Here is a 26169-nt window from a genome sequence, read left to right as displayed (position 1 = left end):
GAGCACCCAGAGAATATCAAAACATTATATACGCAGGAATAACGATACTACTAACACCTGACTTCTCATCAAAAACAATGGAAGACAGGACACAGTGAAAGAACATCTTTTCAATGCTGAAAAGAAGAAAAGCACATCAACCCAGAACTATATATTCAGAAACAAAACAAAACCTTCGGGGCTTCCCTGGTGGCACAGTGGTTAAGAATCTGCCTGCCAATGCAAGGGACACAGGTTCGAGCCCTGGCCCAGGAAGATCCCACATGCCGCGGAGCAACTAAGCCCATGCACCACAACTACTGAGCCTGAGCTCAAGAGCCTGCAAGCCACAGCTACTGAGCCAACGTGCTACAACTACTGAAGCCCGCACGCGTAGAGCCCATGCTCCACAACAAGAGAAGCCCCCACAATGAGAAGCCCACACACCACAACGAAGAGTAGCCCCCGCTCAGCGCAACTAGAGAAAGCCCCCGTGCAGCAACGAAGACTCAACGCAGCCAAAAATAAAAACAAACAAATAAATTTATAAAAAACAAAAAACCACAAAACCTTCAAAAATGAATGCAGACTTTTTCCACTTCCAGACAAAATGGAGGAGATTCACTTTTCCCTATATTTTACACTAAGTACAGCTAAAAACTTTGGACATGACACATAAGACAAACACCAGAAGACACTAAAAGGTAAAGAGAAGGTGCCAGACAAACTAGAGCCCAGGTGCTGAAGAATGAAACAGCATAAATTCCCTAGGTTTGATTCATTCATAAGAACAGGTGCTAAAGGAACCAGAAACACAAAACAAGCCCAAGAAATACCCACTGTCTCTAACCAAAAGAACGGAAAAGTAGCAGGCTGGCAAGACAGAAAACTATTAGGTGATGATCAACCTCTGGGAGCCAAACACCAGAGAAGAAGCCCAAGTCCTACGCCCATCAGCAAAGGCCAAAGGGAAAACCCAGACATCCCCTCCGCTCCGCTCCCCTCCCAGACAGTGAGGTATCACAGAGGGTGTGCAGACCCACTCAATAGGAACAAGACCTCCTCCCTCCATAGTACCAGTGGAGAAAATGCTGAGGGCCCGGAATTCAACACCCACGCAATGATGACAAGGTGTCCCCACCCCTAACCCTCCCCACTGGGGTGGTGGCAGGGAATGCCCACTGGAGAATCAGAACTTAACCACTGTCCAGAGGTAGCATGCCCACCCATATACCTCAGTGACACTGGGACCACGTGAAGAGCAGGAACTTTCTGAGCCAGGGTGACATCAGCAAAGCATAAAGCAGGGTCTGCATTTCACTCCTGCCCAGTGTTCACTAGAGGATCCTCCCTAGCAATGTGTCAGTGGAGGCTAATTACAGGACTGGAGCTTCCGCACACACTGGGGAGTAACAAAGGGGTGCCACCCTTTTTTACCCCAAAACACAGTTTCAGGTAAGATCTGCTAAAAGAGAAGGAAGTGGGATGGGGGGTTAAATAAAATGCAGAGTTTCATAACATAATACTCAAAATATAAAGCATTCAATAGAAAAATAATTTGTCATACCATAACAAGAACCAGGAAAACCTCAAAAGGAATGAGAAAAGACAATAAATAGACATGAACACTGAGAAGAAATAGATGTTAGAATTATATCTGTCAAATATTTTAAAGTAGACATTATAAAACTGCTTCCACAAAAAAATGAGGAAGACATTTGAAGAAAATGAAAAAAATCACAAAGTTTCAGCAAAGAAACAAAGTCTTCGCAAAGAAATATGATATCATGAAGAAACAAATGGTAAGTTTAGAACTGAAAAATATACTAACAAAAATAAAGCATTAACTGAAAGGGCTAAACAATGGAATGGAGAAATTACCCAACCTGAACAAGTAAGAAAATGGACCGATGATCTGAGATGACATTTTTACCATCGAGTAACTTTTTGTTATGTGTTTGGTCTATTTCTGGACTTTCTATTCTATACCAGCAATCTAATTATTCATGACCCTAATACCACAGTTTTAACTGTAGCTTTCCAGTATGTTTTAACATCTGTAAGGGCTACTCCTCCTTGATTATCCTTTAAGGATGTGCCCAACTGTTTTTATTCTTTTTTTTTCCATTGAAATTTAAATCTCACAAAAAATTGCATTAAGTTTATAGACTAAGTTACAGACATTAGTATCATCCCGTTCAAGGACATATGTTTTTATCCTATTTGCTTCCTTCTTTTATTGTGAAACATCACACACATAGGAGAGTGTATTTTTACAATATAAAGACTTATCAAGAGAACATCTGTGTGCTAACACAAAGGATAAGAAATCTTGCCATTGAAATCACTCAAATGATTATTCTTGTACCCTCTCCATAGGCAGCCACTACACAGGTTTGTAGTAATTAATCTTCTGCTTTTCTTTAGATTTCCTACTCACTATAGCTCCATCTATGTCTCTAAACAATATAATTTAGTTCTGTTTAGAACTGAATTTAAATAGAAATATACTGTAGAAATTCTTTTGTTACTTAGCTTCAAGTCAATATACATGTGAGGGAATCAACTAGTTGATTTCTGCCGCTATAGTTCACACATTTTCACTGCTATATAGTATGCCTTTGGATGAATATACCATAATCTAATTATCTAGAAATTTTCATTGCTTCTAGTTCATAGCTATCATATTAAAAAAAAAAATGCTGCTACCCCATACATTCTCGCACATGTATCCTGACACGTATGTGCAAACATTTTTTGGAGGAGTTCTCAAAGAGTAGTCCACAGGCCTCTGGTTGAATAGGTCCCTAAGATCTTGTAAAGGAATCTGTGAGGTAAAAGCTATGTTCATAATAAGACATTATTTACCATTTTCACTGTGTTGATATTTGCACAGGGTGCAAAAACAATGGTGGGTAAAATTGCTAATGCCTTTGCAATAATCAAAACAGTGACACCAATTTGTACTAGCAGCTACTATAGCCATTCTCAACTAGCTCTACAACTGTACTAAAAATAATGCTAGTTATACCACAATGTTCACTGCAGCTCTATTTACAATAGCCAGGACATGGAAGCAACCTAAGTGTCCATCGACAGATGAATGGATAAAGGAGATGTGGCACGTATGTACAATGGAATATTACTCAACCATAAAAAGAAACGAAATTGAGTTATTTGTAGTGAGGTGGATGGACCTAGAGTCTGTCGTACAGAGTGAAGTAAGTCAAAAAGAGAAAGTTAACACATATATGGAATCTAAAAAAAAAAAAGTTCTGAATAACCTAGGGGCAGGATGGAATAAAGACGCAGACGTAGAGAATGGACTTGAGGACACAGGGAGGGGGAAAGGTAAGCTGGGACGAAGTGAGAGAGTGACATGGACATATATACACAACCAAATGTAAAATAGACAGCTAGTGGGAAGCAGCCACATAGCACAGGGAGATCAGCTCGGTGCTTTGTGACCACCTAGAGGGTGGGATAGGGAGGGTGGGAGGGAGATGCAAGAGGGAGGAGATATGGTAATATATGTATAGCTGACTCACTTTGTTATAAAGCAGAAACTAACAGACCATTGTAGAGCAATTATACTCCAATAAAGATATTTTAAAAAATAATACTGCTAGTGTCATTTAAGAACATCAATAATGAAGCAGTAAAATTATTAATTTTTAAAATCTCAATCCATGAATATATATCTTTTAAATATCTGTGTGACAAGATGGGATATAAAGCATCAAGTAATTCTGCTACACCAAAATATGACTGTTTTCTTCAGGAAAGGCACTTCTGTAATCATTTGATTATAAACAGGAATAGCTGCTTTTCTCATGGAGTATTATTTTTACGCAGAAGAAAAACTGACAATGATTATCCAGCTTTGATTATCTGACACATATTTCTTTAAAACTGAAAAAAGTGAGTGAGCCTGTCACTTCCAGGAAAACAACTGAGAACATCTGTGACCAATGACAAAACTTAGAAAACATGTATCTACCACAGTGAGCTTGACTGTTTCCCAATACTTAAACTCTTCTGATATCAGGGTTATAACAACAAATGTGAATTTTGTTATTTATTAAAATGTGTCAATATTTAAAATATCTGGATTACTCAATGAACCAATATTTTCCAGAAGACCAATTAATAATATTATAAAATCAAAGGTGGGTAAAAGATCCACTGAAATTGCAAGATAATAGATTACAATATTAACGAGTAAGGCAACGTCACAATATTAACGAGTAAGGCAACGTTCACTGACAAGCTTTCAGATTCCACTTCGGACCAAACCTTTAAGAAACTATTGCTTGTCAACTTTTGGTGTAGCGTCAAACAGGAATATTCATAATTACCTGAAATGACTATTAAAATAAATTTGCGTTTTCTCACTATGTATCTTTTTGAGGCTGGATTTTTTTCGTATACTTCAACCAAACCAGCATATTTTAACACACTGAATGCAGAAGCAGATATGAGAATTCAGATGTCCTCTACTAAGCTAAATGTTAATGTTTCAAAATGAATATAAAGGTGTCCTGAGACCAAAACGTCTGAGAACATTATGTCATAAGGGTATATAAAAAAGAATAAAACTGTTGGGTCCTAATAAGAACCTGCTGTATAAAAAAATAAAATAAAATTCAAAAACAAACAAAAAAACCTGTTGGGTCATATAGGTGTCTCTTCAATTTCACCAGATAATTACAATCTGTTTTCCCAAATGGCTGTTACAATTTTCACACTCTCTCACCAGTAGAGTTTTTTTGCTGATCTAATAGGTATGGAATGCTATCTCTGTGCAGTTTTCAATTTGCATTTCATGATTACTACTGGGATTGTGTATCTTTTCAAAACTTATTTGTCATTTGGATTACCTGTAATTTTTTTGTTTTTTTTTTTGGTTTTTGGCTGCACAACATGCAGGATTTTGGTTCCCTGACCAGGGGGTTGAACCCATGCCCACTGCAGTGGAAGGGGGGAGTCTTAATCACTGGACCACCAGGGAAGTCCCATGTAAATAATTTTTTTGTAAACTGCCCGTTTAAGTCCTCTGCCCATTTCTCTATTGGGTTGCCAGGGAAGTCCTATGTAAATAATTTTTTTGTAAATTGCCTGTTTAAGTTCCCTGCCCATTTCTCTGTTGGGTTGTCTTTGTTTTTCTTATTGATTTGTAGTTATTTTACACATTCTAGAAATGATACCTTATGTTGGCCATATTTGTTGCTATTATCTTCTTCCTCTCTAGGGCTTGTGTTTCCACTTTTACAGTATCTTGTTCACAGAAGCTACTCTCCTCATGTAGTTGAATTCTGCAATATTTTCCTTTACAGTAAGTGCTTTCTGTGTCTTAAGAATTCATTTGCAAATATATTCCCCTATATTTTCTTTTCAAAATTTTATAATTTTATGTGGCAATGCAAAAAGCCAAAAATAACTCAGAGACATTTTCCTATTATTTGTTCTTTCTCTTGATTTTCAGTGATTTGGTCTTATCTTCTGGAATACCTGATAATTTCAGATTTATTGCTGAAACTTTTTTTTAAACTATAGAGATATTTTTAACGCACTAGATGAACTTATTTTCTACCAGAGAGGATTTAATTTTTTCTCAGACAGGCACAAAGGCCAGAGAAGATCACTTTAATTCAATCTGCATATGAGGTGCTTTGAAGCTGGGTTTCAAGTCTTTGCAGATACTATCCCCCGCTCCAGTTTTCCCTTAGTCTGAGGGTGTAGCCCAGGGATTAGCAAACCTTTCTGAAAAGGGCCAGACAGTAAATATTTTAGGCTTTGTGGGACAAGAGGCAAAATTAAGATTATATAAGTATTTATCTACTAAGAGACAAAACAAATTTCCACAAATTTTAAAAAACTGTTATTATTCAAAATATGATAATCATTGAATATAATTTGGGGGGTAACACAAGACTACCAATAAGAAGAATGGATTGAAGGGAGGATAACATTTCACTTAACTGGAGTTCAAAGCTATACTTCTCTATCATAAAAATGGACTGTGAATGTTCATCTGTTCATTCTGATATACAATGAAATTTTACATACCCATCCTTTTTTAAATATTTATGTATGTATGTATGTATGTATGTTTGGCTGCGCCAGGTCTTAGTTGCAGCACACTGGCTCTTCGTTGCAGCATGCAGACTTCTTAGTTGCAGCATGCATGCAGGATCTAGTTCCCCGACCAGGGATCGAACCCGGGGGCCCTGCATTGGGAGCTCAGAGTCTTACCCACTGGACCACCAGGAAGTCCCTTCATGTCCATCTTTGAAAAAATCTTTTCACACACAGGTACCGCCACATACTGATATCTATCCATAAACATATTTCATTTTAGCATATTCATCTTTGAAGGGCACTTATAACATTTTATCAGAGTCTTGATCTTTGCTTTTAGCATGTAATTATATTTCAATTAAAGCACAGGTTCAAGCCTCTCAATTACACAGTTAAATGTATTTTGAAATAAGGAAATTTCCTTTGTACTTGCCTCAAGGACCAAAAACTGCTATTGGAACTGTAGTTTGATCTTGGAAAATATTTCTGTACCAAATCTATGTGTGGGAATGGAGATCTTGCTTTTTATTTTAAATTCTGATGGCATGAAAAGTGTATAAAGCAGCTTGACATTACCTGTGATTCGAACACTGGCTGTTGTACAAATGAATTTACCATGGTGTAAGTTTCACATAAAAACAGTGCTCTGCCTTTTAATTTTAGGTTGAGTTCATTAGGAAATATTATCAAGTCTGTAACGAAAGTTAACTTCCAAATCCATTAAGTATTTGGTTTACAGTTTAAGGGCAATCTTCTTATTCAGAAAAAATTTAATCTCAACCCCAAGTTTTAAAAATTGTAATAAAATATTGCCACTGCTCAGTCATCAAACTGCTGCATACATAGTAGGGCAATCAGTACATTCAGCTTTTATTTCTAACAAAAAGCCCTAGAATTGAGATAGTGACATCCAGAAGAGCAAATGAAACTCACCACTGACTCTATTAGTTTAACAACCCATTTATGACAGATTTTAAAATTCTCTGCAAAGTGCCTCCTAATGAATGAATACAATGAATAAACACAGGTTTTTAAACACTGTTATGTTTTAACAAGTTTTGTAAATGTGTCGAACTCAGGCCTTTTTCTGCTCCATGCTTATTTTTACCACTATTTATTGTACACATCTTAGCAGATTTCACTTCGGTTTATACTGAAACAGTGTTTTCTCAACTTCTTTGAAAATATTTTCTCTGTAGTTGTTTCCTGCAGGCTATTCATAAAGACTAATTCTTCAGTCACTTCAAATGAGCACTGGCTGCTAGAATAAACAACTGAGCAGTACTGTAACATCTACTGACTCATCAAGAACCTACAAAAACTACTAGAGACCATCTGCCTTGTTTCTTAAATGATTACTGGTATTACTCAGAGTGTCCTCAACTTTTAAAACAACTGTTCTTACTGAAAGGCTAATAGTCATAAGCTTATTTGCTGTGCACACATTTCTTTGACTGCTATAGTCAAACACGATTTAATTAACCTCCACTGATCTTTCCTTACTTGGCTAACAAAAGGGCCACTCAGAAACTTACTTTAGCTACAAGTCATTTTCATTCTTCCCTTTTGTAAAGGATTTGTGCCATGATTAGATAGTCCATTTTAACTTACTCTTTTCTCTGATCATTACTTTCCTGTGAGTTGGGATTAGTGTGATGTGTGCTCAATCGGGTAATACTGACATATAGTGTATTATTTTAGCACAACTGCAGTGTCTCAGCTTAATAAATATAATGCATTGCCATCTAATTTGATAACAACAGAATCCACTCCACTATGCCTCAAAAGCACTATATATGAAGTCTACTCTTCTTTTGTTTCTTCTTCAACATGAAAGGTATGGACCAGTAATAAAAAAAGATGCCAAGGGAACACATGTGGCAATCAAAAACTGATGAATTATAACTGTGCCACTGTGGTTTGTAGCATGCCTACAGCAATGCAGAGCATATGGTCTCTGCAGCAACAACTCAGCCGTCACTGTAGAGCGACAGGAACCACAGGAAATATGCAATTGTTCCAATAAAACGTATTTATGGACACTAAAATTTGATTTCCATGTGTTATGAAATACACTTTTAACTTTTTTAACACTTTAAAATGTAAAAATTATCTTGGCTTCTGGACCACACAAACACAGGTGGTGGACTGGATCTGACGATCAGGGCATGCATAAACTAACTTCTAATGTAGCCTTTAGGGGTCCCAAATGAAAGTCTGTTATATTAATGGCCCCTAAACCCTAATTTTGTCTTCCCAGCTCTATAGACTGCCAGAAACTCTTCCCAGCTTTCCAGACCTATAGCTGGTCTTTTATGAACTAAATAAATGCCTCAAAGGAAAACAGAAAGTTTATGTCAGGCTGACCTCTTGACATAATGCTTCCCTCTGGGTTCTCACTCCCTCGGACAATTCTCTAATGCCTTTAAATATTTCTTTGAAAACAGATTTTATCCAGCTTTTCTAGTTATTCACAGTGGTAGAGGTGACCTACTACAAGTTTCTCTGCGGCAGGTAGAGATGAAAGTAATACATGCCCGACCACATATCAAGACTTACTATAAAGCTATAGTAACCATGACAGTGTGACATTGTCACTGGGATATATAAATATACAAACAAACCAAAATAGAGAGCTTAGAAACAATCCATACATTTACTGAACATTTGCTAAATGACAGAGGTTATTTTTCAAATGAGGGGGGGAAAGGAACAGGTTTCGATAAATGATGCAGTAACAACTGGCTCTCCATATGTGAGAAAATGAAGTTGAACTCCTGTATCACAGTACATTAAAAAACCACGTAAATAGGGCTTCCCTGGTGGCGCTGTGGTTAAGAGTCCGCCCGCCGATGCAGGGGACACGGGTTCGTGCCCCGGTCTGGGAGGATCCCACCTGTTGCGGAGCGGCTGGGCCCATGGGCCATGGCTGCTGAGCCTGTGCGTCCGGAGCCTGTGCTCCGTAACGGGAGAGGCCACAGCAGGGAGAGGCCCACGTACCACAACAACAACAACAAAAAACACACGTAAATGTTAGGGCAAAACTATAGAAACTACAGAAATGAACTTCTGAAATACATTTTCAGGGACACATTAGAAATTACTAAGAGTGTTTTACTTAAAAAAAAAAATTCATCATCATTCAAAATTCAAAACATTCTAAAGAGTATACAACCAAAAGTCACTTTGTGTAGAGCTACACAGGATAAATTCCCTAGAGGCAAAGAATTTTACCAGTTTCCTGTGTAGCCTTCAAATAATATTTTATGCACATGTAAGTTCATGACATTCTCTGCCCCCACCTCACGTTTTACATCAAAGGGATTCTTTATAACATCAAAGAGTACCACCACTTACTTCATCACAAAGGTAAGTTCATTTCTTTATATCAAACTTAATTAAAACTAAAAAGAATGATTAAAAAGAATATACAGGGCTTCCCTGGTGGTGCAGTGGTTGAGAGTCCGCCTGCCGTTGCAGGGGACACGGGTTCGTGCTCCGGTCTGGGAAGATCCCACATGCCACGGAGCGGCTGGGCCCATGAGCCGTGGCCGCTGAGACTGTGCGTCCAGAGCCTGTGCTCCGCAACAGGAGAGGTTGCAACAGTGAGAGGCCCGCATACCGCAAAAAAAAAAAAAAAAAAAAAAAGAATATACAGCTTTTACTAAGGAAAACACTAAGGCCAGGGACATTTTCACTAAATGGGCCCTTCAAATTTAACTATGTTACCAAATAGGCATATCAAACTCTTAATTTTCTGTAACAGAAATTTCCAGTTTCCTCTTAGCTTCCACCCAACTTAAATCCTAAATAAATTTTCAGAATCAAGTTGGCAGGGTGAAAGAAAACAAAACAACAGTTTTTATACTTAGGTATACCTAAAGCATTCTGTGGTCAAATCTTGGATTATCCTGCTGTAACAGATTTTGCACTTAGTATTCTGAGGAAATAATCCATAACTGATCCTGACGTCCTCCTCATAACCTTGCATTTTAGAGTGAAGAGAGCATACAATTTCTTACTGTGCAAAATGAAAAAACTCGGTGTAGACAGGTAGTATTGCTTGGTGAGGCTGTATCTTGACATTAGCTAACGATGTCTGACAGAAAAAGAAGTCAAAATTCCTGATTCTCCCCCATTCAATAGAGTTAATTACATTTTTATTTAGAAAATATTTTTAGGAAATCTTATAATACAAAAACACATGTGAAATCAGTGGCCATACCTCCTTAAAGCTACTCATCCAGACTCAGTAATTCCTAGTACACTTCCTACAACTTTTACTCTGTGTCACATCCATCTCTTCAATGGAATTCTTCCTCTGAACATTGCCAAAAGGGTCAATTGTCCATCTTCTTTCCTCTTGCTTAATGTTATCCATTGGCAGCTTGATTTGCAGTCATTGCTAGTTAGGAACACTGTCTAAAATTCCAACCCTGACATTTAGTCCCAAAGACATTCATGGTATCTAAGGCTCATTACAGTCCAAACAAACTCCTAATTTTCCCATACACTCAGACTTGAAACTATGGAGACATTTGCACCTCCGCCATCTAATCCATAAAGAATAAAACATAATTCATTCCATCCCTACAACATCCTATCTTCATATTTCACACATAATACCTAAATTCAGAAACTTACATTTATTGCCCTTTAATTACAGGAGTAATCCTAAATATTTCTGTCTTCAAGTAAACATCTTCATATTTAACTACAAAAGGTGCGAAGGGTTCAGATTTGTTAATGCTGCTCTTATTAAGAAACTTCACTGGGCTTCCCTAGTGGCGCAGTGGTTAAGAATCCACCTGCCAATGCAGGGGACACGGGTCCGAGCCCTGGTCCGGGAAGATCCCACATGCCGCGGAGCAAATAAGCCTGTGCACCACAACTACTGAGCCTGCGCTCTAGAGCCCGCGAGCCACAACTACTGAAGCCCGTGTGCTTAGAGCCCGTACTCTGCAAAAAGAGAAGCCGCTGCAATGAGAAGCCCACACACTGCAACAAAGAGTAGCTACCGCTCTCAGCAACTAGAGAAAACCCGCGTGCAGCATCAAAGACCCAATGTAGCCAAAAAATAAATAAATTAATACAATAAAATTAATTTAAAAAAAAAGAAACTTCATTAATGAAATTCCTCAGTTTGGAATGCAAAGTTAAAGACATTTTCCATTTCCATTTCCCACTATCCACCACCCTACTTACTCACCAGTTATTCTCATATGTGACATTCTTCCAGACTCCACATACCCCAAAATTTTGTTCAACATGATCCTTTGTCTACCACACTCCATGACTTCAGACTATACTACAAATCTACAGTAATCAAAACAGTATGGTTCTGGCAAAAAACAGACATGTAGATCAATGGAACACAATAGAGAGCCCACATAGTTATGGCCCATTAATCTACGACAGAGGAGGCAAGAACATACAATGGAGAAAAGACAGTCTCTTCAGTAACTAGAGATGGGAAAACTGGACATGTAAGAGAGTGATATTAGGGCTTCCCTGGTGGCACAGTGGTTAAGAATCTGCCTGCCAATGCAGGGGACAAAGGTTCAAGCCCCAGTCCAGGAAGATGCCACATGCCGTGGAGCAACTAAGCCCGTGAGCCACAACTACTGAGCCCACATGCTACAACTACTAAAGCCCGCACGCCTAGAGCCCATGCTCTGCAACAAGAGAAGCCACCGCAACGAAGAGTAGCCCCCACTCGCCACAACTAGAGAAAGCCCGCGCGCAGCAACAAAGACCCAATGCGGCCAAAAATAAATAAATAAAATAAATAAATATTTTTTAAAAAGAATGATATTAGAACAATTTCCTCACACCATATGCAAAAGTAAACTCAAAATGGATTACAGAAGTAAATGTAAGACCTGAAACAATAAAACCTCTAGAAAAGAAAATAGGCAGCACACTCTTTGACATAAATCATAGCAATTTTTTTAGATCTGTCTCCAAAGACAAAAGTAATAAAGGCAAAAATAAACAAATGGGACCTAATTATAACTTTTGCACAGCAAAGAAAACCATCAACAAAACGAAAACACAACCTACTGAACGGGAGAAAATATTTGCAAATAGTATGACAGATAAGGAGTTAAAATCCAAAATTTATAAACAGCTCATACAAAATATCAAAAACAAGGACCCCAATTTAAAAAATAGACAGAAGACTGGAATAAATATTTTTCCAAAGAAGACATACAGATGGCCAACAGGCACATAAAAGGCTCAATGTCTTTAATCATCAGAGAAATGCACATCAAAACCACAATGAGACATCAATCACTTCACACTTGTAAAAATGGCTATCATGAAAAAGACTACAAATAACAAATAGAAGACCCTTTGTCTAGACATCCTATGTTAACCTATTGAAACTTAGCCCATCCTCCAAACACCATCTTAAATATTTCCTACTTTTAAAACATTTTCAGTTTCCCTCAGTCAAAATATGTTTCAATAACAGACACTGTTAATTAACTTACAAAACATCCATTCTGCCTTCTTCCTTCCTAAGGTTCTCAATTTTGTTCAGATAGCCACACTCCTCTAAGCAGCAATGAGCTTTAGAGGGGTAGGTACCATCCCTGGCCCCAGAGAAGAATCACAGAGTCTTACCAAAGGGTGGTTGTCCCAACACTTGTACTGTTTATTGGTTTAAAGCATATCATGGGAGGTAATTCTAGCTAATGAGATGTTAGAAGAAATCTGCTAGGGTAGAGGAAAGCATATGTAGAGGATTTTCCTTAATTAAAATAATATAGAAAAGGTTCTATTTTTTTCTGTCTCTGAATGTTATACAATGAGGGTATGACCCCTGGAGCTCCTGCCCACCATCTTTTGATTATGAGAGAAACTGGACCAAGATGCTGTGGATGCACAATGTAAGGACAGTATAAGAACCTGGCAACTTGGCATCATGAAGCCACTGAACTACTCATCACCCTAACTTCTCATTTCCTACTGTGAAAAATCCATCACCCAACAAGGTAAAATTCACAGTGCCTGACATCCAAGTAAAGATTACTAGGCACACAAAGAAGCAGGAAAACACAATCCAAATGGAGAACAATCTTCAAAACTGACCCCAAACGAACAGAGATGTTAAAATTACCAGATAAGGGGCTTCCCTGGTGGCGCAGTGGTTGGGAGTCCGCCTGCCGATGCAGGGGACGCGGGTTCGTGCCCCGGTCCGGGAGGGTCCCGCGTGCCGCGGAGCGGCTGGGCCCGTGAGCCATGGCCGCTGGGCCTGCGCGTCCGGAGCCTGTGCTCCGCAGCGGGAGAGGCCGCAGCAGTGAGAGGCCCGCGGACCGCAAAAAATAAATAAATAAATAATAGACCTAACGTATGATCCAGCTATTCTACTTATCAATACAAAAACACAAATTCAAAAATATATATGCATCCATATGTTTATCGCAGCATTATTTACAATAGAAAGATAAGGAAATAACCTAATAAGTGCTCATAGGTGGATGAGTGGCTAAAGAAGATATGGTATATATATACAATAGAATACTACACGGCCATTTATTTAAAAAAAAAAAAAAAGATGAAATCTTGTCGTTTGTGATGTGGATGGACCTTGCAGGTATTATGCTAAGTAAGTCGAACAGAGAAAGACAAATACAGTATGATGTCATTTACATGTGGAATCTAAAAATAAATAAATAAAAATAAAATAAATGAACAAATCAAACCAAATCAAAGCACAAAGATACAGAGAACAGAGTAATGGTTACTAGAGTGGAAGGGAGTTTGTGGAGGGCAAAATGGGTAAAGGGGGTCAGCTGTACGGTGACAAATGGAAACTAAACTTTTGGAGGTGGGCACACTGTAGTGTATACAGAAGTCAAAATATAATGTTGTAGGGACTTTCCTGGTGGCGCAGTGGTTAAGAATCCCCCTGCCAATGCAGGGGACATGGGTTTGAGCCCTGGTCCGGGAAGATCCCACACGCCGCGGAGCAACTAAGCCCGTGCGCCACAACTACTGAGCCTGTGCTCTAGAGCCCGCGTGCCACAACTGCTGAGCCCACAAGCCACAACCGCTGAAGCCCACAAGCGAGCCACAACTACTGAAGCCCGTGCGCCTAGAGCCTGTGCTCTGCAACAAGAGAAGCCACCACAATGAGAAGCCCGCGCACTGCAAGGAAGAGTAGCCCCACTCACCACAACTGGAGAAAGCCCGCGTGCAGCAAAAAAGACCCAATACAGACATAAATTAATAAATTAATAAATAAATTAAAATGCTTTATTGCTAAAAACTGCTAACCATCATCTGTGCCTAAAGCAAGTCACAATCTTTTTGCTGGTGGCTGCTGTGTGATGGGGTGGCGGTTGCCAAAGGCGGGGTGGTGTAGCAAGCTTTTAACATAAGACGGCAGTGAAGTCTGGAAAGTCAACTGACTCTCCCTCCCACAAACAATTTCTCAAGCATGCAACGCCGTTTGATAGCATTTTACCCACAGTAGAACTTCTTTCCAAATTGGAGTCAATCCTCTCAAATCCTGCCGCTGCTTTATCAACGAAAGTAAGACTCATGTAATATTCTAAATCCTTTGCTGTCATTTCAATAATCTTCACAGCATCTTCACCAGGAATAGATTCACTGTCAAGAAACCACTTTCTTTGCCCATCAATAAGAAGCCAACTCCTTATCTGCTCAACTTTTATCATGAGATTGCAGCATTTTAGTCAACACCTTCAGGTTCCACTTCTGATTCTAGTTCTCTTGCTGTTTCCACCACATCTGCAGTTACTTCCCCCACTGAAGTCCTAAACCCCTCAAAGTCACCTATGAGGGCTGGAATCAACTTCTTCCAAACTCCTGTTAATGCTGAGATGTTGACCTCTTCCCACGAATCATGAATAGTCTTAATGGCATCTAGAATGGTGAGTCCTTTCCAGAAGGTCTTCAGCCCAGATCCATCAGAGGAATCACTATCTCTGGCAGCTACAGCCTTACGAAATGTATTTTCTTAAATAATAAGACTTGAAAGTCAGAATTACTCTTTGATCCATGAGCTGCAGAATGGATGTGTTCACAGGCATGAAAACAACATAAATCTCATTGCACGTCTCCATCAGAGCTCTTGGGTGACCAGGTGCACTGCCAATGAGCAGTAGTATTTTGAAAGGAATCTTTTTTTCTGAGCAGTAGGTGTCAACAGTGGGCTTAAAATATTCAGTAAACCATGTTGCAAACAGATGTGCTGTCATCCAGGCTTTGTTGCCCCACTTACAGAGCACACACAGAGTAGATCTGGCATAATTCTTAAGGGCCCTAGTATTTTTTGGAATGGTATATATAAGCATTGGCTTCAGCTTAAAGTCACCAGTTGCATTAGCTCCTAACAAGAGAGTCAGCCTGTCCTTTGAAGATGTGAAGTCAGATACCAACTTCTCCTCTCTAGTATGAAAGTCCTTGATGGTGTCTTCTTCCAATAGAAGGCTGCTTTGTCTACACTGAAAATCTGCTGTTTGCTGTAGCCACCTTCATTATAATTATCTTACCTAGATCTTCTGGATGACCTACAGCTTCTCCATCAGCACTTGCACTTTTATGTTACGGAGATGGCTTCTTTCCTCAAACCTCATGAACCAACCTCTGCTAGCTCCAAGGTGTTTTTCTGCAGCTTTACCACCTCTCTCAGCCTTTATAGATTTCAGGAGAATTAGGGCCTTGCTCTGGATTAGGCTTTGGCTTCAGGGAACGTTGTGGCTGGTCTGACCTTCTGTACAGAACACTAAAACTTTCTCCATAACTGCAATAAGGCTGTGTTGCTTTCTTGTCGTTCGTGTCTTCACTGGAGGAGCACTTTTAATTTCTTTTAAGAGCTTTCCTTTGCATTCACAGCCTGGCTAAACTGTTTGACACAAGAGGCCTAGTTTTCAGCCTATCTCAGCCTTCCACACGTCTTCCTCACTCAGCTTCATCATTTCTAGCTATTGATTTAAAGTAAGAGATATTGAGAGTTTTCCTTTCACTTGAACACTTAAAGACCACTGTAGGGTAATTAACACAACTAATTTCAATACTGTTGTTTCTCAGGGAATAGGGAGGTCTGAGGAGAGGAAGAAAGACAGGGGAACAGCCAGTGGATGGGGCAGTCAGAACACACAGAACATTTATGGATTCAGTTCGCTGTCTTATGTGGGCATAGTCTGTAGCACCCCAAAACAATCACAATAGCATCATCAAAGGTTACCAATCACAGATCACCGTAACACATATAATAATACTGAAAAACTTTGAAATACTGTGAGAATTACCAAAATGTGACACAGGGTCATGAAGTGAGCAAATGCTGTTGGGAAAAAATGGCAGTGATAGACTTACTTGATGCAGAGTTGCCACAAGCCTTCAATTTGTAAAAAACCAGAATACCTGCAAAGTGCAATAAAGCAAGGCGCAATAAAATAAGGTATGCCTGTATAGGTAATAATCCAGCAAAGGAGATAAAATGGAATCATAAAAAACTTCAACCCAAAAGAATGCAGGAAAAAGGAAACAAAGAACAGATGGACACAAATGGGGGTGGAGGGGCTTAATCACATTAAGTGTATGTAGCCTAAGTACTACAAATAAAAAAGTAGAGAACTGCCAGGTTAGATTTTTTAAAAACCTGCTGCCTGTAAGAAACACACATTAAGTATAAAAATATAATAGGGTAAAATAAAAGGATGGAATGATATACCATATTTACACTAGTCAAAAGAAAGTTAGAATGGATATATTAATATCAAAGTAGATTTCAGAGTCAAATGCAGAATTTTTCTGTTACAGTCAAAAGTGTCCTTATCGGAAGGGTAAGTTGGGACGAAGTGAGAGAGTGGCATGGACATATATACACTACCAAACGTAAAACAGATAGCTAGTGGCAAGCAGCCGCACAGCACAGGGAGATCAGCTCGGTGCTTTGTGACCACCTAGAGGGGTGGGATAGAGATGGAGGGAGGGAGACGCAAGAGGGAGGAGATATGGGGATATATGTATATGTATAGCTGATTCACTTTGTTATAGAGCAGAAACTAACACACCATTGTAAAGCATTTATACTCCAATAAAGATGTTTAAAAAAGTGTCCTTATCAATATCTCTCCTCTGATCAAAGTTAAAATTTATTTTATATACCACTAGAGCACCTATCACAGCCTCCCTATGATGTGGAATAACTCATTGTTGTAAACTAACAAGCAAATACTATAGTTATACAGACAGAAATATGTTGAAATTGAGGCACAATCCAATCTTATTTCCGTGCAAAAGAAGGGTTAAAACAGCATTCCTGATACTACTATCCTTAGAAAGGCCTGCTTACATAGGTGGCATCTAGGAAGTTGGCTTTTGGAGGGCTCCCAGGGTTGCCTATGTGATAAGGGCAGTTTACTGTGCCTAGATTATCTGTGCAAACAATATGGTTTTCCTTCTGGTACATGCTGGGCAGAAGGTGCATACATGACTAGCCCCAGTAAAGACCTTGAGCCTCTCCGGGCAGAAGCACCATGCACATGCTGCCCTATCTGTACTGCTGGAGGAAGAGGGAGCTCTGCATGCCCCTCACAGGCGGAAGCACCTAAGGAAGCCTGCACATGGGGTCTTCCAGACTTCATCAAGGTCTTTCTCCATTAAGATCTTTTCATTGGGCTTCCCTGGTGGCACAGTGGTTGAGAGTCCGCCTGCCGATGCAGGGGACACGGGTTCATGACCCAGTCCGGGAAGATCCCACATGCCGCGGAGCGGCTGGGCCCGTGAGCCGTGGCCGCTGAGCCTGCGCGTCCGGAGCCTGTGCTCCGCAACGGGAGAGGCCACAACAGTGAGAGGCCCACGTACCGCCAAAAAAAAAGATCTTTTCATTTTGCATCTTTAGCACATAAAGGCAACAAGTCTTAGCCATAATTACAACTCTGTGCTGAGTCCCATGAGTCCTAGTCAGTCTCCAAGGTAGAGGTATCTTGTGGACCCCTGAGCACAAACAGAGAATTCAGATATGTGAACGTTTCCTTCCTCTTAAAAAACTATAGGGCAAAATGAAAAACACATAACTTTGATAATTTTTTAGTTTACATTGCAAAGCACTAGGATTATATAAAAAATAGCAGTATTAGACAACATTATTCATAAAGTAGGTACTTGGAGATCATCTTACGTAAAGATACAGACCATATTTAAAACGATCTTATATAAACCTACTTTCAGTTTACAGGGGAGGGGTGTGGACAGAGACTGTTACTGTACATTGTTATTAATTTTTTAAAACAAAAATTACATTTACATTACACTGCTTGTTTACATTCTTAATGTGTACCTCCACCTTATATAGAAAAGCTATTTTTGTCCTCTTTTTCAGTCTACAACAAGAACCCAAAATATTAGAAACTTACAACTCTTCTTGCAGAACTTAGGTGGTTTTTGCACAAAGACAACTGGCACAAAATCAGTAGAATACAATGGAATTGCAATATGGGATTGTGAGAGCTTCCCTGGTGGCGCAGTGGTTAAGAATCCGCCTGCCAATGCACGGGACACGGGTTCGAACCCTGGTCCGGGAAGATCCCACATGCCACGGAGCAACTAAGCCCGTGCGTCACAGCTACTGAGCCCGTGCTCTAGAGCCCGTGAGCCACAGCTACTGAGCCCATGCGCGTAGAGCCCGTGCTCCACAACGAGAGAAGCCAAGCCACTGCAATGAGGAGTAGCCCCTGCTCGCCACAACTAGAGAAAAACCCGTGCACAGCACGGAGACCCAACGCCGCCAAAAAATTAAAAAAAGAAAAAATATGGGGTTGTGTCAGATGATGAGGTGAAGAAAGCATGAGAAATGATCAGTCTAAGTGGAGAGATGCTACAAGGAACGTTTTAATGTTTTATTTATAGAGTAAGGCTGAACGTTTGATTCAGAACTAGTTAAATAACGGAAATATGTGTTGGAGGTTTATGGGATATTTCTTTGGGGGGCAATGAGCGAAGTGCTGGAAAGAGGGGTGTTAGGTAAATAAATGATCAAACATCTGTAGAATTCAGGATTAAAGTATTCCCTTGGTAATATTCAAATTACCCAGATTTCCAAGCTGTTGGTAGCATCCCCAGGGCTCCAAAGAGGAAATTAAAAGAGAAACGCCATTACCTTTCCTGAAATACAGGTCGTAGTTTAGCATATTCTCCCATCTAGCAAAAAATAAATAAAGTTCCCTGTGGAAAAACTGAAAAACAATTTGTGGGACATTCCAGAAAACCTAAACTGCTTGATAATGCATGCCATTTAACAATGGAGGAAATATATTAAATGTATTAGCTTTAAAATAGAAATAATATTTCCTGATTACGGAGGGAATTTGTCAATCTCGGCACCAGGGGAGCTGGGTCCTGCCTGTGCAGTGCAGGTGGTTCGCAGCGCCACTAGGTGCCAGTAGCACACTCCCCTCCCTTGGACCACAGCACTCAGTATTACCCTTCACTGGCAAACTCCACTCATGCATACATTTACCCCATAAATGACTCCCTTGTGTTCCAGGTACTTTGTCAGGCACTAGAGATAAAATGACAAACCAACACATACAGTATTCATGCCCTCGTGATGCCTACAGCCCTAGTGGGGGGACCAAAGGTAATTAAATACTCACAGAAACAACATAAATTTACAAATGTTGCTAAGTGACATAAAGGAGAGATACATATTCATTCCAATGACGATGTATATTAAGGACAGGTGCTCAAATATTTCTTATTTAAAGATGCAGACAATCCAAAAGTTTAGAGTACTGCAACCCCCCATCTGAGCTTTGTATCTTGTTCTTTTCCATCATTAAAAGATTGAAAGGTCCAATGCTAACTTCAGTTTATTTCAGTATCTGTCAAAGGCTTTTAAAAAAATGATTCTCACAAAAATAGGGAGATCTAAACAAAAGTACATATTTCTACAACCATTTTTCAATCCCAACCAAGATTATCAAAAATTAGCCAGTAGATTTTCACCTTCCAAAGTAAAAAAATATTAATTTTTAACAAAGGGGTTTAAAACATCCATAAACTCTTTAGAATATTTTAATCAGGAAATTCTGTGTCCAGGATTTTTTGGCAACCAATGTGAGAATATTTTTGTTGTTTGTTTGATTACAAACTTTCACTGTTTCTGGCAATAAACTACCAATAGAAATAGTTCCAAACATCTGTTTTCAAAATGCTCAACCCTCAGCACATGTTTCTGTGAAAAGTCATTACATTCTTATTGTTGAAACACCACCTTTATCTTGAAGAGGCAGATGAAGTGTTTATTTTCTTTGAAAACAGAGGTAGATATAATACATTCAGCCATGTCATCCTAATAACGGTCGACAAATTTTTAACATCTGCTTTTGGTAAAATAAAAGCCTGTTCTAAGTTCAACAGCACTTTTACACACTTTGCCCCTGGGGGACCTTTTAAGACATCAAAGATTTTTCATTTTCACACCACCCCACCCCATCTCTTACGTAGGACTGTAAAGATTTACTCTATTTTAGAGGGGTTCTTTTGACAATTATAAATTTATAAGCTTATATAAAATTAACCACACTGGTGACCTCCTTTAACACTTTGGCACTTACTTGTGACTTCTTTCTTGTAACTATGAATGATTCCATGAATGATCTTTAGGGCTATTCATTTAGGCTACAAGTATTTATTGAGGAATGACCAAAAGAGAAAAAGATCCTTTTCAGAAGGGCACTATTATCTAGTGAGGAGAGACAGACAAGGTTATTAAGTAAATATACACTGTGTTAGATGCTGGTAAGTACGGAGGAGAGAACAATCCAGCGGGGGTATGATGGGAGGAGGAGACTCCTGAAATTTTCAATAGGGAGCCCAGCAAAGCCCTCACAGATTAGGTAACTTCAATAAATACCTAAAGGAAATGAGGGAGGAAGCCATGCATGTAGGGAACAGGGACTGCAAAGGCCTAGAGGCGGACAGTTTTGAGGAAGACCAAAGAGATCATTGAGGCTGAAGGAAGCAAGGGAGGGGAAGGGCACTTGTGGGAGTGGTGAAGATGGTGGAGGCCTTGCCAGTCAGGAAGGACTGGCTTTTTTCCTCTTAGTGAAACGGGAAGTCATTAAAGAGTGTCAGGCAGAGAAGTGATGTGACTTGACCTACGCTACTTATCTATTTTATCAATTTATTTATCAGTGTGGCTCATTCCATGGATGAAACCCCAAGACTTATCATTATTTTCTGTTACTGCTCAAATTGGTCCAGCTCTTAGGGGCTCCTTCAGGTTGGCTCCTGTGCTTGAGGCCCCATCTCTCTGAGCATTTCCTTGCTTTCTGACACCTCATCTTGTATCTTCCCTGCACCATGAGCCACTTTTCAAGGAGCTCTGGTCCTTTTCATTGGAGAACACTGGTTAGAAACCAAGATCTAGGCACTAGATGTGCTCACTGCTACCAGAAGTCACTACTTCTAGGCCTTCACAGGGGACAGAGCTAGGAGATAAATGCAGCATACTAACACATGCATACACACATACCTGTATTTCTGTATCTTTCCATATAAATATTAAAAACCTTAAGTTTATATTGATATATCCATTCTAACACCGCAAAAATCATTTTAGAATTTTACTCACTCGATTACAGCAGGTATGTGCATGTATATGCAGGGGTTTTTTTGTCTTTAGCTTTACGGGTATCCAGTCAAGACACTACTTTTCAGTTGCTTAGTTTTTTCCCTACCCCTGTCATTGTGAATTCTGCTATCCCGTTTTAGGTTCCCCCATAGCCCAGACGGCTGTAGTTGCTTATTCAGGGGTAGGTGAAACATTCTAATGGTTCTAAGAGTCAGAGCTATACAAAAAGATATATCTGAGAAGTGTCGCACCACATCCCTGCTACACGGATCCCACTCCTGTCTTCCACCCACCTTTTAGAGACAGGTAACCAATCTCTCTACTTTCTGGCTTACTCCTCCTGTGTTTCTTTTCCACAAATGTGCATATGCATGTATACTTTCTTACATCTCATTCCTTCCTACATAAAGTGTTGCACACCATAAGTGGTCTTTTGCACTTTTTTATTCCACTTAAAAGTATATATTGGAAACTACTTTGTATTAGTTCATAAAAATATTCCTCACAGTATTTTTACAGTTGCACAGTATTCTACTGTATGAACCATACCACGGTCTATTCAACCATTCTGTTATGTGTGGTCAGAGGTTCTTTCCAATATTTTGCAAACTGAACAATGCTGTTAATGTTTTTGTATTATTGGAGGCATATTTTCAGGATAGAATCTCAGAAAGGTCAAAAGATAAGTGCACGTATAGTCTGTTAGGCATTTTGCCAAATTTCTCTCCAGAAGACATGTACCAATTTGCCTTCCCACCAATGAGGCATAAGAGTACCTATTTCCCCACAGCCTTATCAAAAATGGGTTGTTACAGTTCATTTTAGCCTTTGTTCATTGCCTTTCCTGTAATGCTTTTCACTGTCACAAAATATTCCAAAACTACTTCTAAAGTAGTTCATGGAAGAAACAGTTCTCACTGATCTATCACAGTCACGATCTGGCCATCTAAGTATGTTCAGACTGTGGAAATTATTTATCGTGCATTATACTGTTCAAAATTTGGTAATGTAAGCCTTTAAATGTAATGTCACATTTCCAAAACAAACACTCTTAACTTGACTACTCCTGAGGTGAGGGTTACTCATCCATACAAAGTAGGTAATTTTGATCATCTGAGTAAAGCAAATGTTATAATAATTGAATGATTAAATCTAAGTCCTTGTCTCAACAATACTTTTGAAATGCTTACCTATATTAAACCTATTAAAGCCCGTATAATTTCTACGGTAAAAAATTCCACTTCTAATATTCCTTTGGAAGGCCTGTTTCACTTCTCCCAAATATACCTGTCAAAAACCAAAGGGAATTTGTAGGCAGCAAAGCAATTTCACTTCATAGGGTTTGTTGCCTTTATAGATGGAAGGTAAACATTGCATTTATTTCTCGATTGAAAATCACACGAAAATCGCAGTGAAAGCTTTGAAAGATGGCAGACTGTGTATGATATTACTTTGGGATAGTGCCAAAAAGACAAACCGAACTGCCAACTTTACTGAAAAGAAGTATTTTAATCAATTTTTAAAATAGCAAACAGAGCTAGCTCACACTGTGGACTAAAGATGTCAAATCCTGTCTCTCTTATTTTAAATCTTCGTCAAAGAGTTTTGTCTTAAAGAGTAAGATGCGTAATCATAGTCAGTAATACCCATTTCTAAGAATTTTAATTTCTGATTTAAATGTAAAATATTTATTTTAAAGATATGCATTTATTGCACAACTTTACTATATTCTAGTGGTCTGCACAAACTACTCTTGGATATAAATTAACAGTTTCCTATTTTAAGGGTTTTTACATGATAGTAATCATTTAATAAATCTTGGAAGTGAATCTTTTATGTTGACACAGTAAATGTTATAAAGCTGTTGTTTAAATATGTGTTTCTTCTACTTACTTCTGTGCTCCCTGAGACAACAGCTCTGTCCACGTTCACTAACAACGGTTCTTCCATCTGGCACACCCTCAGTGACCATTCCACACAACGGTGATGAGCCCAACAAGTGCCTAAAATGGTTAAAGTGAAAAGAAGCAACTGAATAAACATTAAACGTATTAACGCTAATAAGTAAAGATGAAAATCCCCCAAATCAATTCAAATGTGTGAATACACAATGGCATCTGAGATTTGTGATACCACTAAAGCAGCCCTCCTCGAAATGTATCATCTAGGAACTTGTTATAAATGCAAGTATCAGACCACAACCAAGACCTGCTGAATCAAAAACTCTTGCCATGGTGCCCAGAAATCAACGTGTCAACAAGCCCTCCAAGTGATTCTGATGCACAGTGAATTAGTGATTATTCCTTCAACAGAGAAATTCGTTTCTAGTCATTTTATTTAACCGTTACTGTATTTTATTTGGTGTATTTACATAAAGGAAAATTACTTAATACTTTGTTTCTGACAAATAAGCTACATATACACCTCTATTCCACTGCACCCCACACCAAGAGCCCACATCAGTCACCAGTAACAGCTCAGTCTTTAAACTCTCTCTCACAGAGCACCTGAACAATTACACGCAGTTCTTCACCCAAAACCCCAACAGCACCAAATCATGAGTATGGATTACTATACTGCGTTACAGGACATTCACAGGGCTTAGATCTTTACCCTTCAACCCTACTTCAAGTAGACCCAGAGTGCCATGTTCCCCAGGTTTTCACAGATCCCTTTAAAATTTCTCTCTCCGAAACTGTCAGATCTCCATGGCACTGCTGCCTACACAAGTGTAAATGCAAACATTTATAAAAGCATCCAGCCCAGTGATGGCCCTGTGCAGGTGCTAAATAAGTTAGGTAAACATAATTAGACAATTTATTTTACCTAAGCAGGTATACTTAACAATGACGTTTTTCCAATGTGATAATTATTTCTAGATGAACGGCATGTACTATTAAGTGGATAATTTGCTAAAGTGAAAATGCTTACAGAATCAAAAGGTAGTTATTAATGAAGACTGGCTCATACCTGTAGGGTCAAATAAGGCTTGGACATCAATGGCATCCGGAAGGCCAACCAGACTGAGTTCATCCCATAATTTACCAGCCTGATCATCTGAAGCAGTCTGCGTGCTTACACTTACACACGGTACTATATTCTGCTGAGGAGGCCGTTCCCTGGAAAATAAAATAAAACAAAATGGAGGCGAAAGTGATAACAAGTAGAAAGTTGTTTCCTTTTATAACGACTTAAATATAATGTATTGCCTAATCAATTTTACTTAGGCATAAACTATCATAAAACAACTTTTAGAATATGTTATTATTCATAGTATAGATACAAAACTGGATAGCTATATTATATAATGTAAGCAACTAAAAACAAAAAAAAAGGTCTCCAAATCCATAAGGAAGTGTTACAATTATAGCTGCAGGCTTATTTTGCCATTTTATATATATATATTTTTAAGTGACACTCTAATAGTCTAGTCAGGAACCATATTTTATCACATAAAATGAATATTCCCTTTGGCCTTCCTTAAATGCTTAGAAAACAACTGGATCAAATCAGACATCTCTAAGTTGCTTTATGACCAGTGAGGACTCTGCCGCCACAGAGCTGGCAGTTAGGTTACGTCCCAGGGGAAACGAAGACCCACTACAAGTGTGAAGAGGGAGGCAGTGGGAGTGAAATGTGAGCCCTGGAGCCTCCTTGCGGTCCCCTCAGCAATCTCGACAGCTGGACTGTGGCATGATGCTGCAAGTATCCTCTGCTAAGACTTTACCTCACAAACCAGAAGTAAAAAGCAAAAACAAAATAGCTACTAGTGACCTGGGAATAAGGGAAAAAGTGTAACAGCAAAAAGTACAGTATAAAAAGGAACACTGAGTAAGTGTTCACTGAATAACATAAGGGAGATTTCAAACTTTGAAAGCCCTAAAACTTCATACATGAATTGAGATCAAGAAGTAAACAATGACTACTACTGTGGATTAACATTAAACATGGGAAATCAGATGGCTGGCACTAAGACTTTAATCTTCTCCTGATATCACAGTATTTAACCTGATCATAATTCTGGATTAAATCACTATTGAATATAGATCATAACTCACTGCACTGATGTATGCTGGATATATATCATGATTCCTATTAAGAGAAAATCAGCACAATGACCAGGGTACTAAACTTTTTTATACCTGGAATCATTGAAAGAAAAAAAGTATTAACATATTTCAGTAAGTACATTTAAATATCAAACCATATAAAAAATAACCAGTATTTTTTATGTTCAGCAGTAGAAATGCATAGACTTTTTTTTTAAGTTTACCATGCTATGCTAACTTCAAATTCTTGTTTTTATAAAATCTGCCCACAGTGAAATGAGAACAAACCTTCCAGTAAATATAATCTCCATTCCTACAAATACATCTTCACTACTAACTTGCTAATTTATTAGGAGGAAAAAAAGACTAACAGTTCATCTATGAAGACGAATGCATTGTTTTAACACACTTTTTTTACACCCGTAATCTGATGGGGGGACA

The 26169-nt window shown here is 38.9% G+C and overlaps 1 protein-coding gene across 27 annotated transcripts in view; it reads right to left on the bottom strand.

Moving 5' to 3' along the window:
* Positions 1–26169, bottom strand: part of KMT2C (lysine methyltransferase 2C) — a 293121-nt gene that overhangs the window by 150997 nt on the left and 115955 nt on the right. For all 27 annotated transcript variants that reach the window (XR_016394238.1, XR_016394240.1, XR_016394239.1 and 24 more), the window contains exons 5-6: positions 24650–24798; positions 23573–23682 (exon numbers count right to left, since the gene is read on the bottom strand). Coding sequence is in view for 24 of the 27 variants with exons in the window: in XM_089917170.1 (XP_089773296.1) it covers positions 23573–23682; positions 24650–24798 (259 nt within the window). In the remaining 3 variants the exon portion in view is untranslated. The remainder of the gene's footprint in view (positions 1–23572; positions 23683–24649; positions 24799–26169) is intronic.

The sequence above is a fragment of the Delphinapterus leucas genome, chromosome 9, assembly GCF_059928025.1.
Source record: "Delphinapterus leucas isolate spDelLeu-1000000601 "Yukka" chromosome 9, BTC_Dleu_Yukka2, whole genome shotgun sequence".
NCBI classification, from domain to species: domain Eukaryota; kingdom Metazoa; phylum Chordata; class Mammalia; order Artiodactyla; family Monodontidae; genus Delphinapterus; species Delphinapterus leucas.
This window is presented reverse-complemented; position numbering and strand designations above follow the sequence as displayed.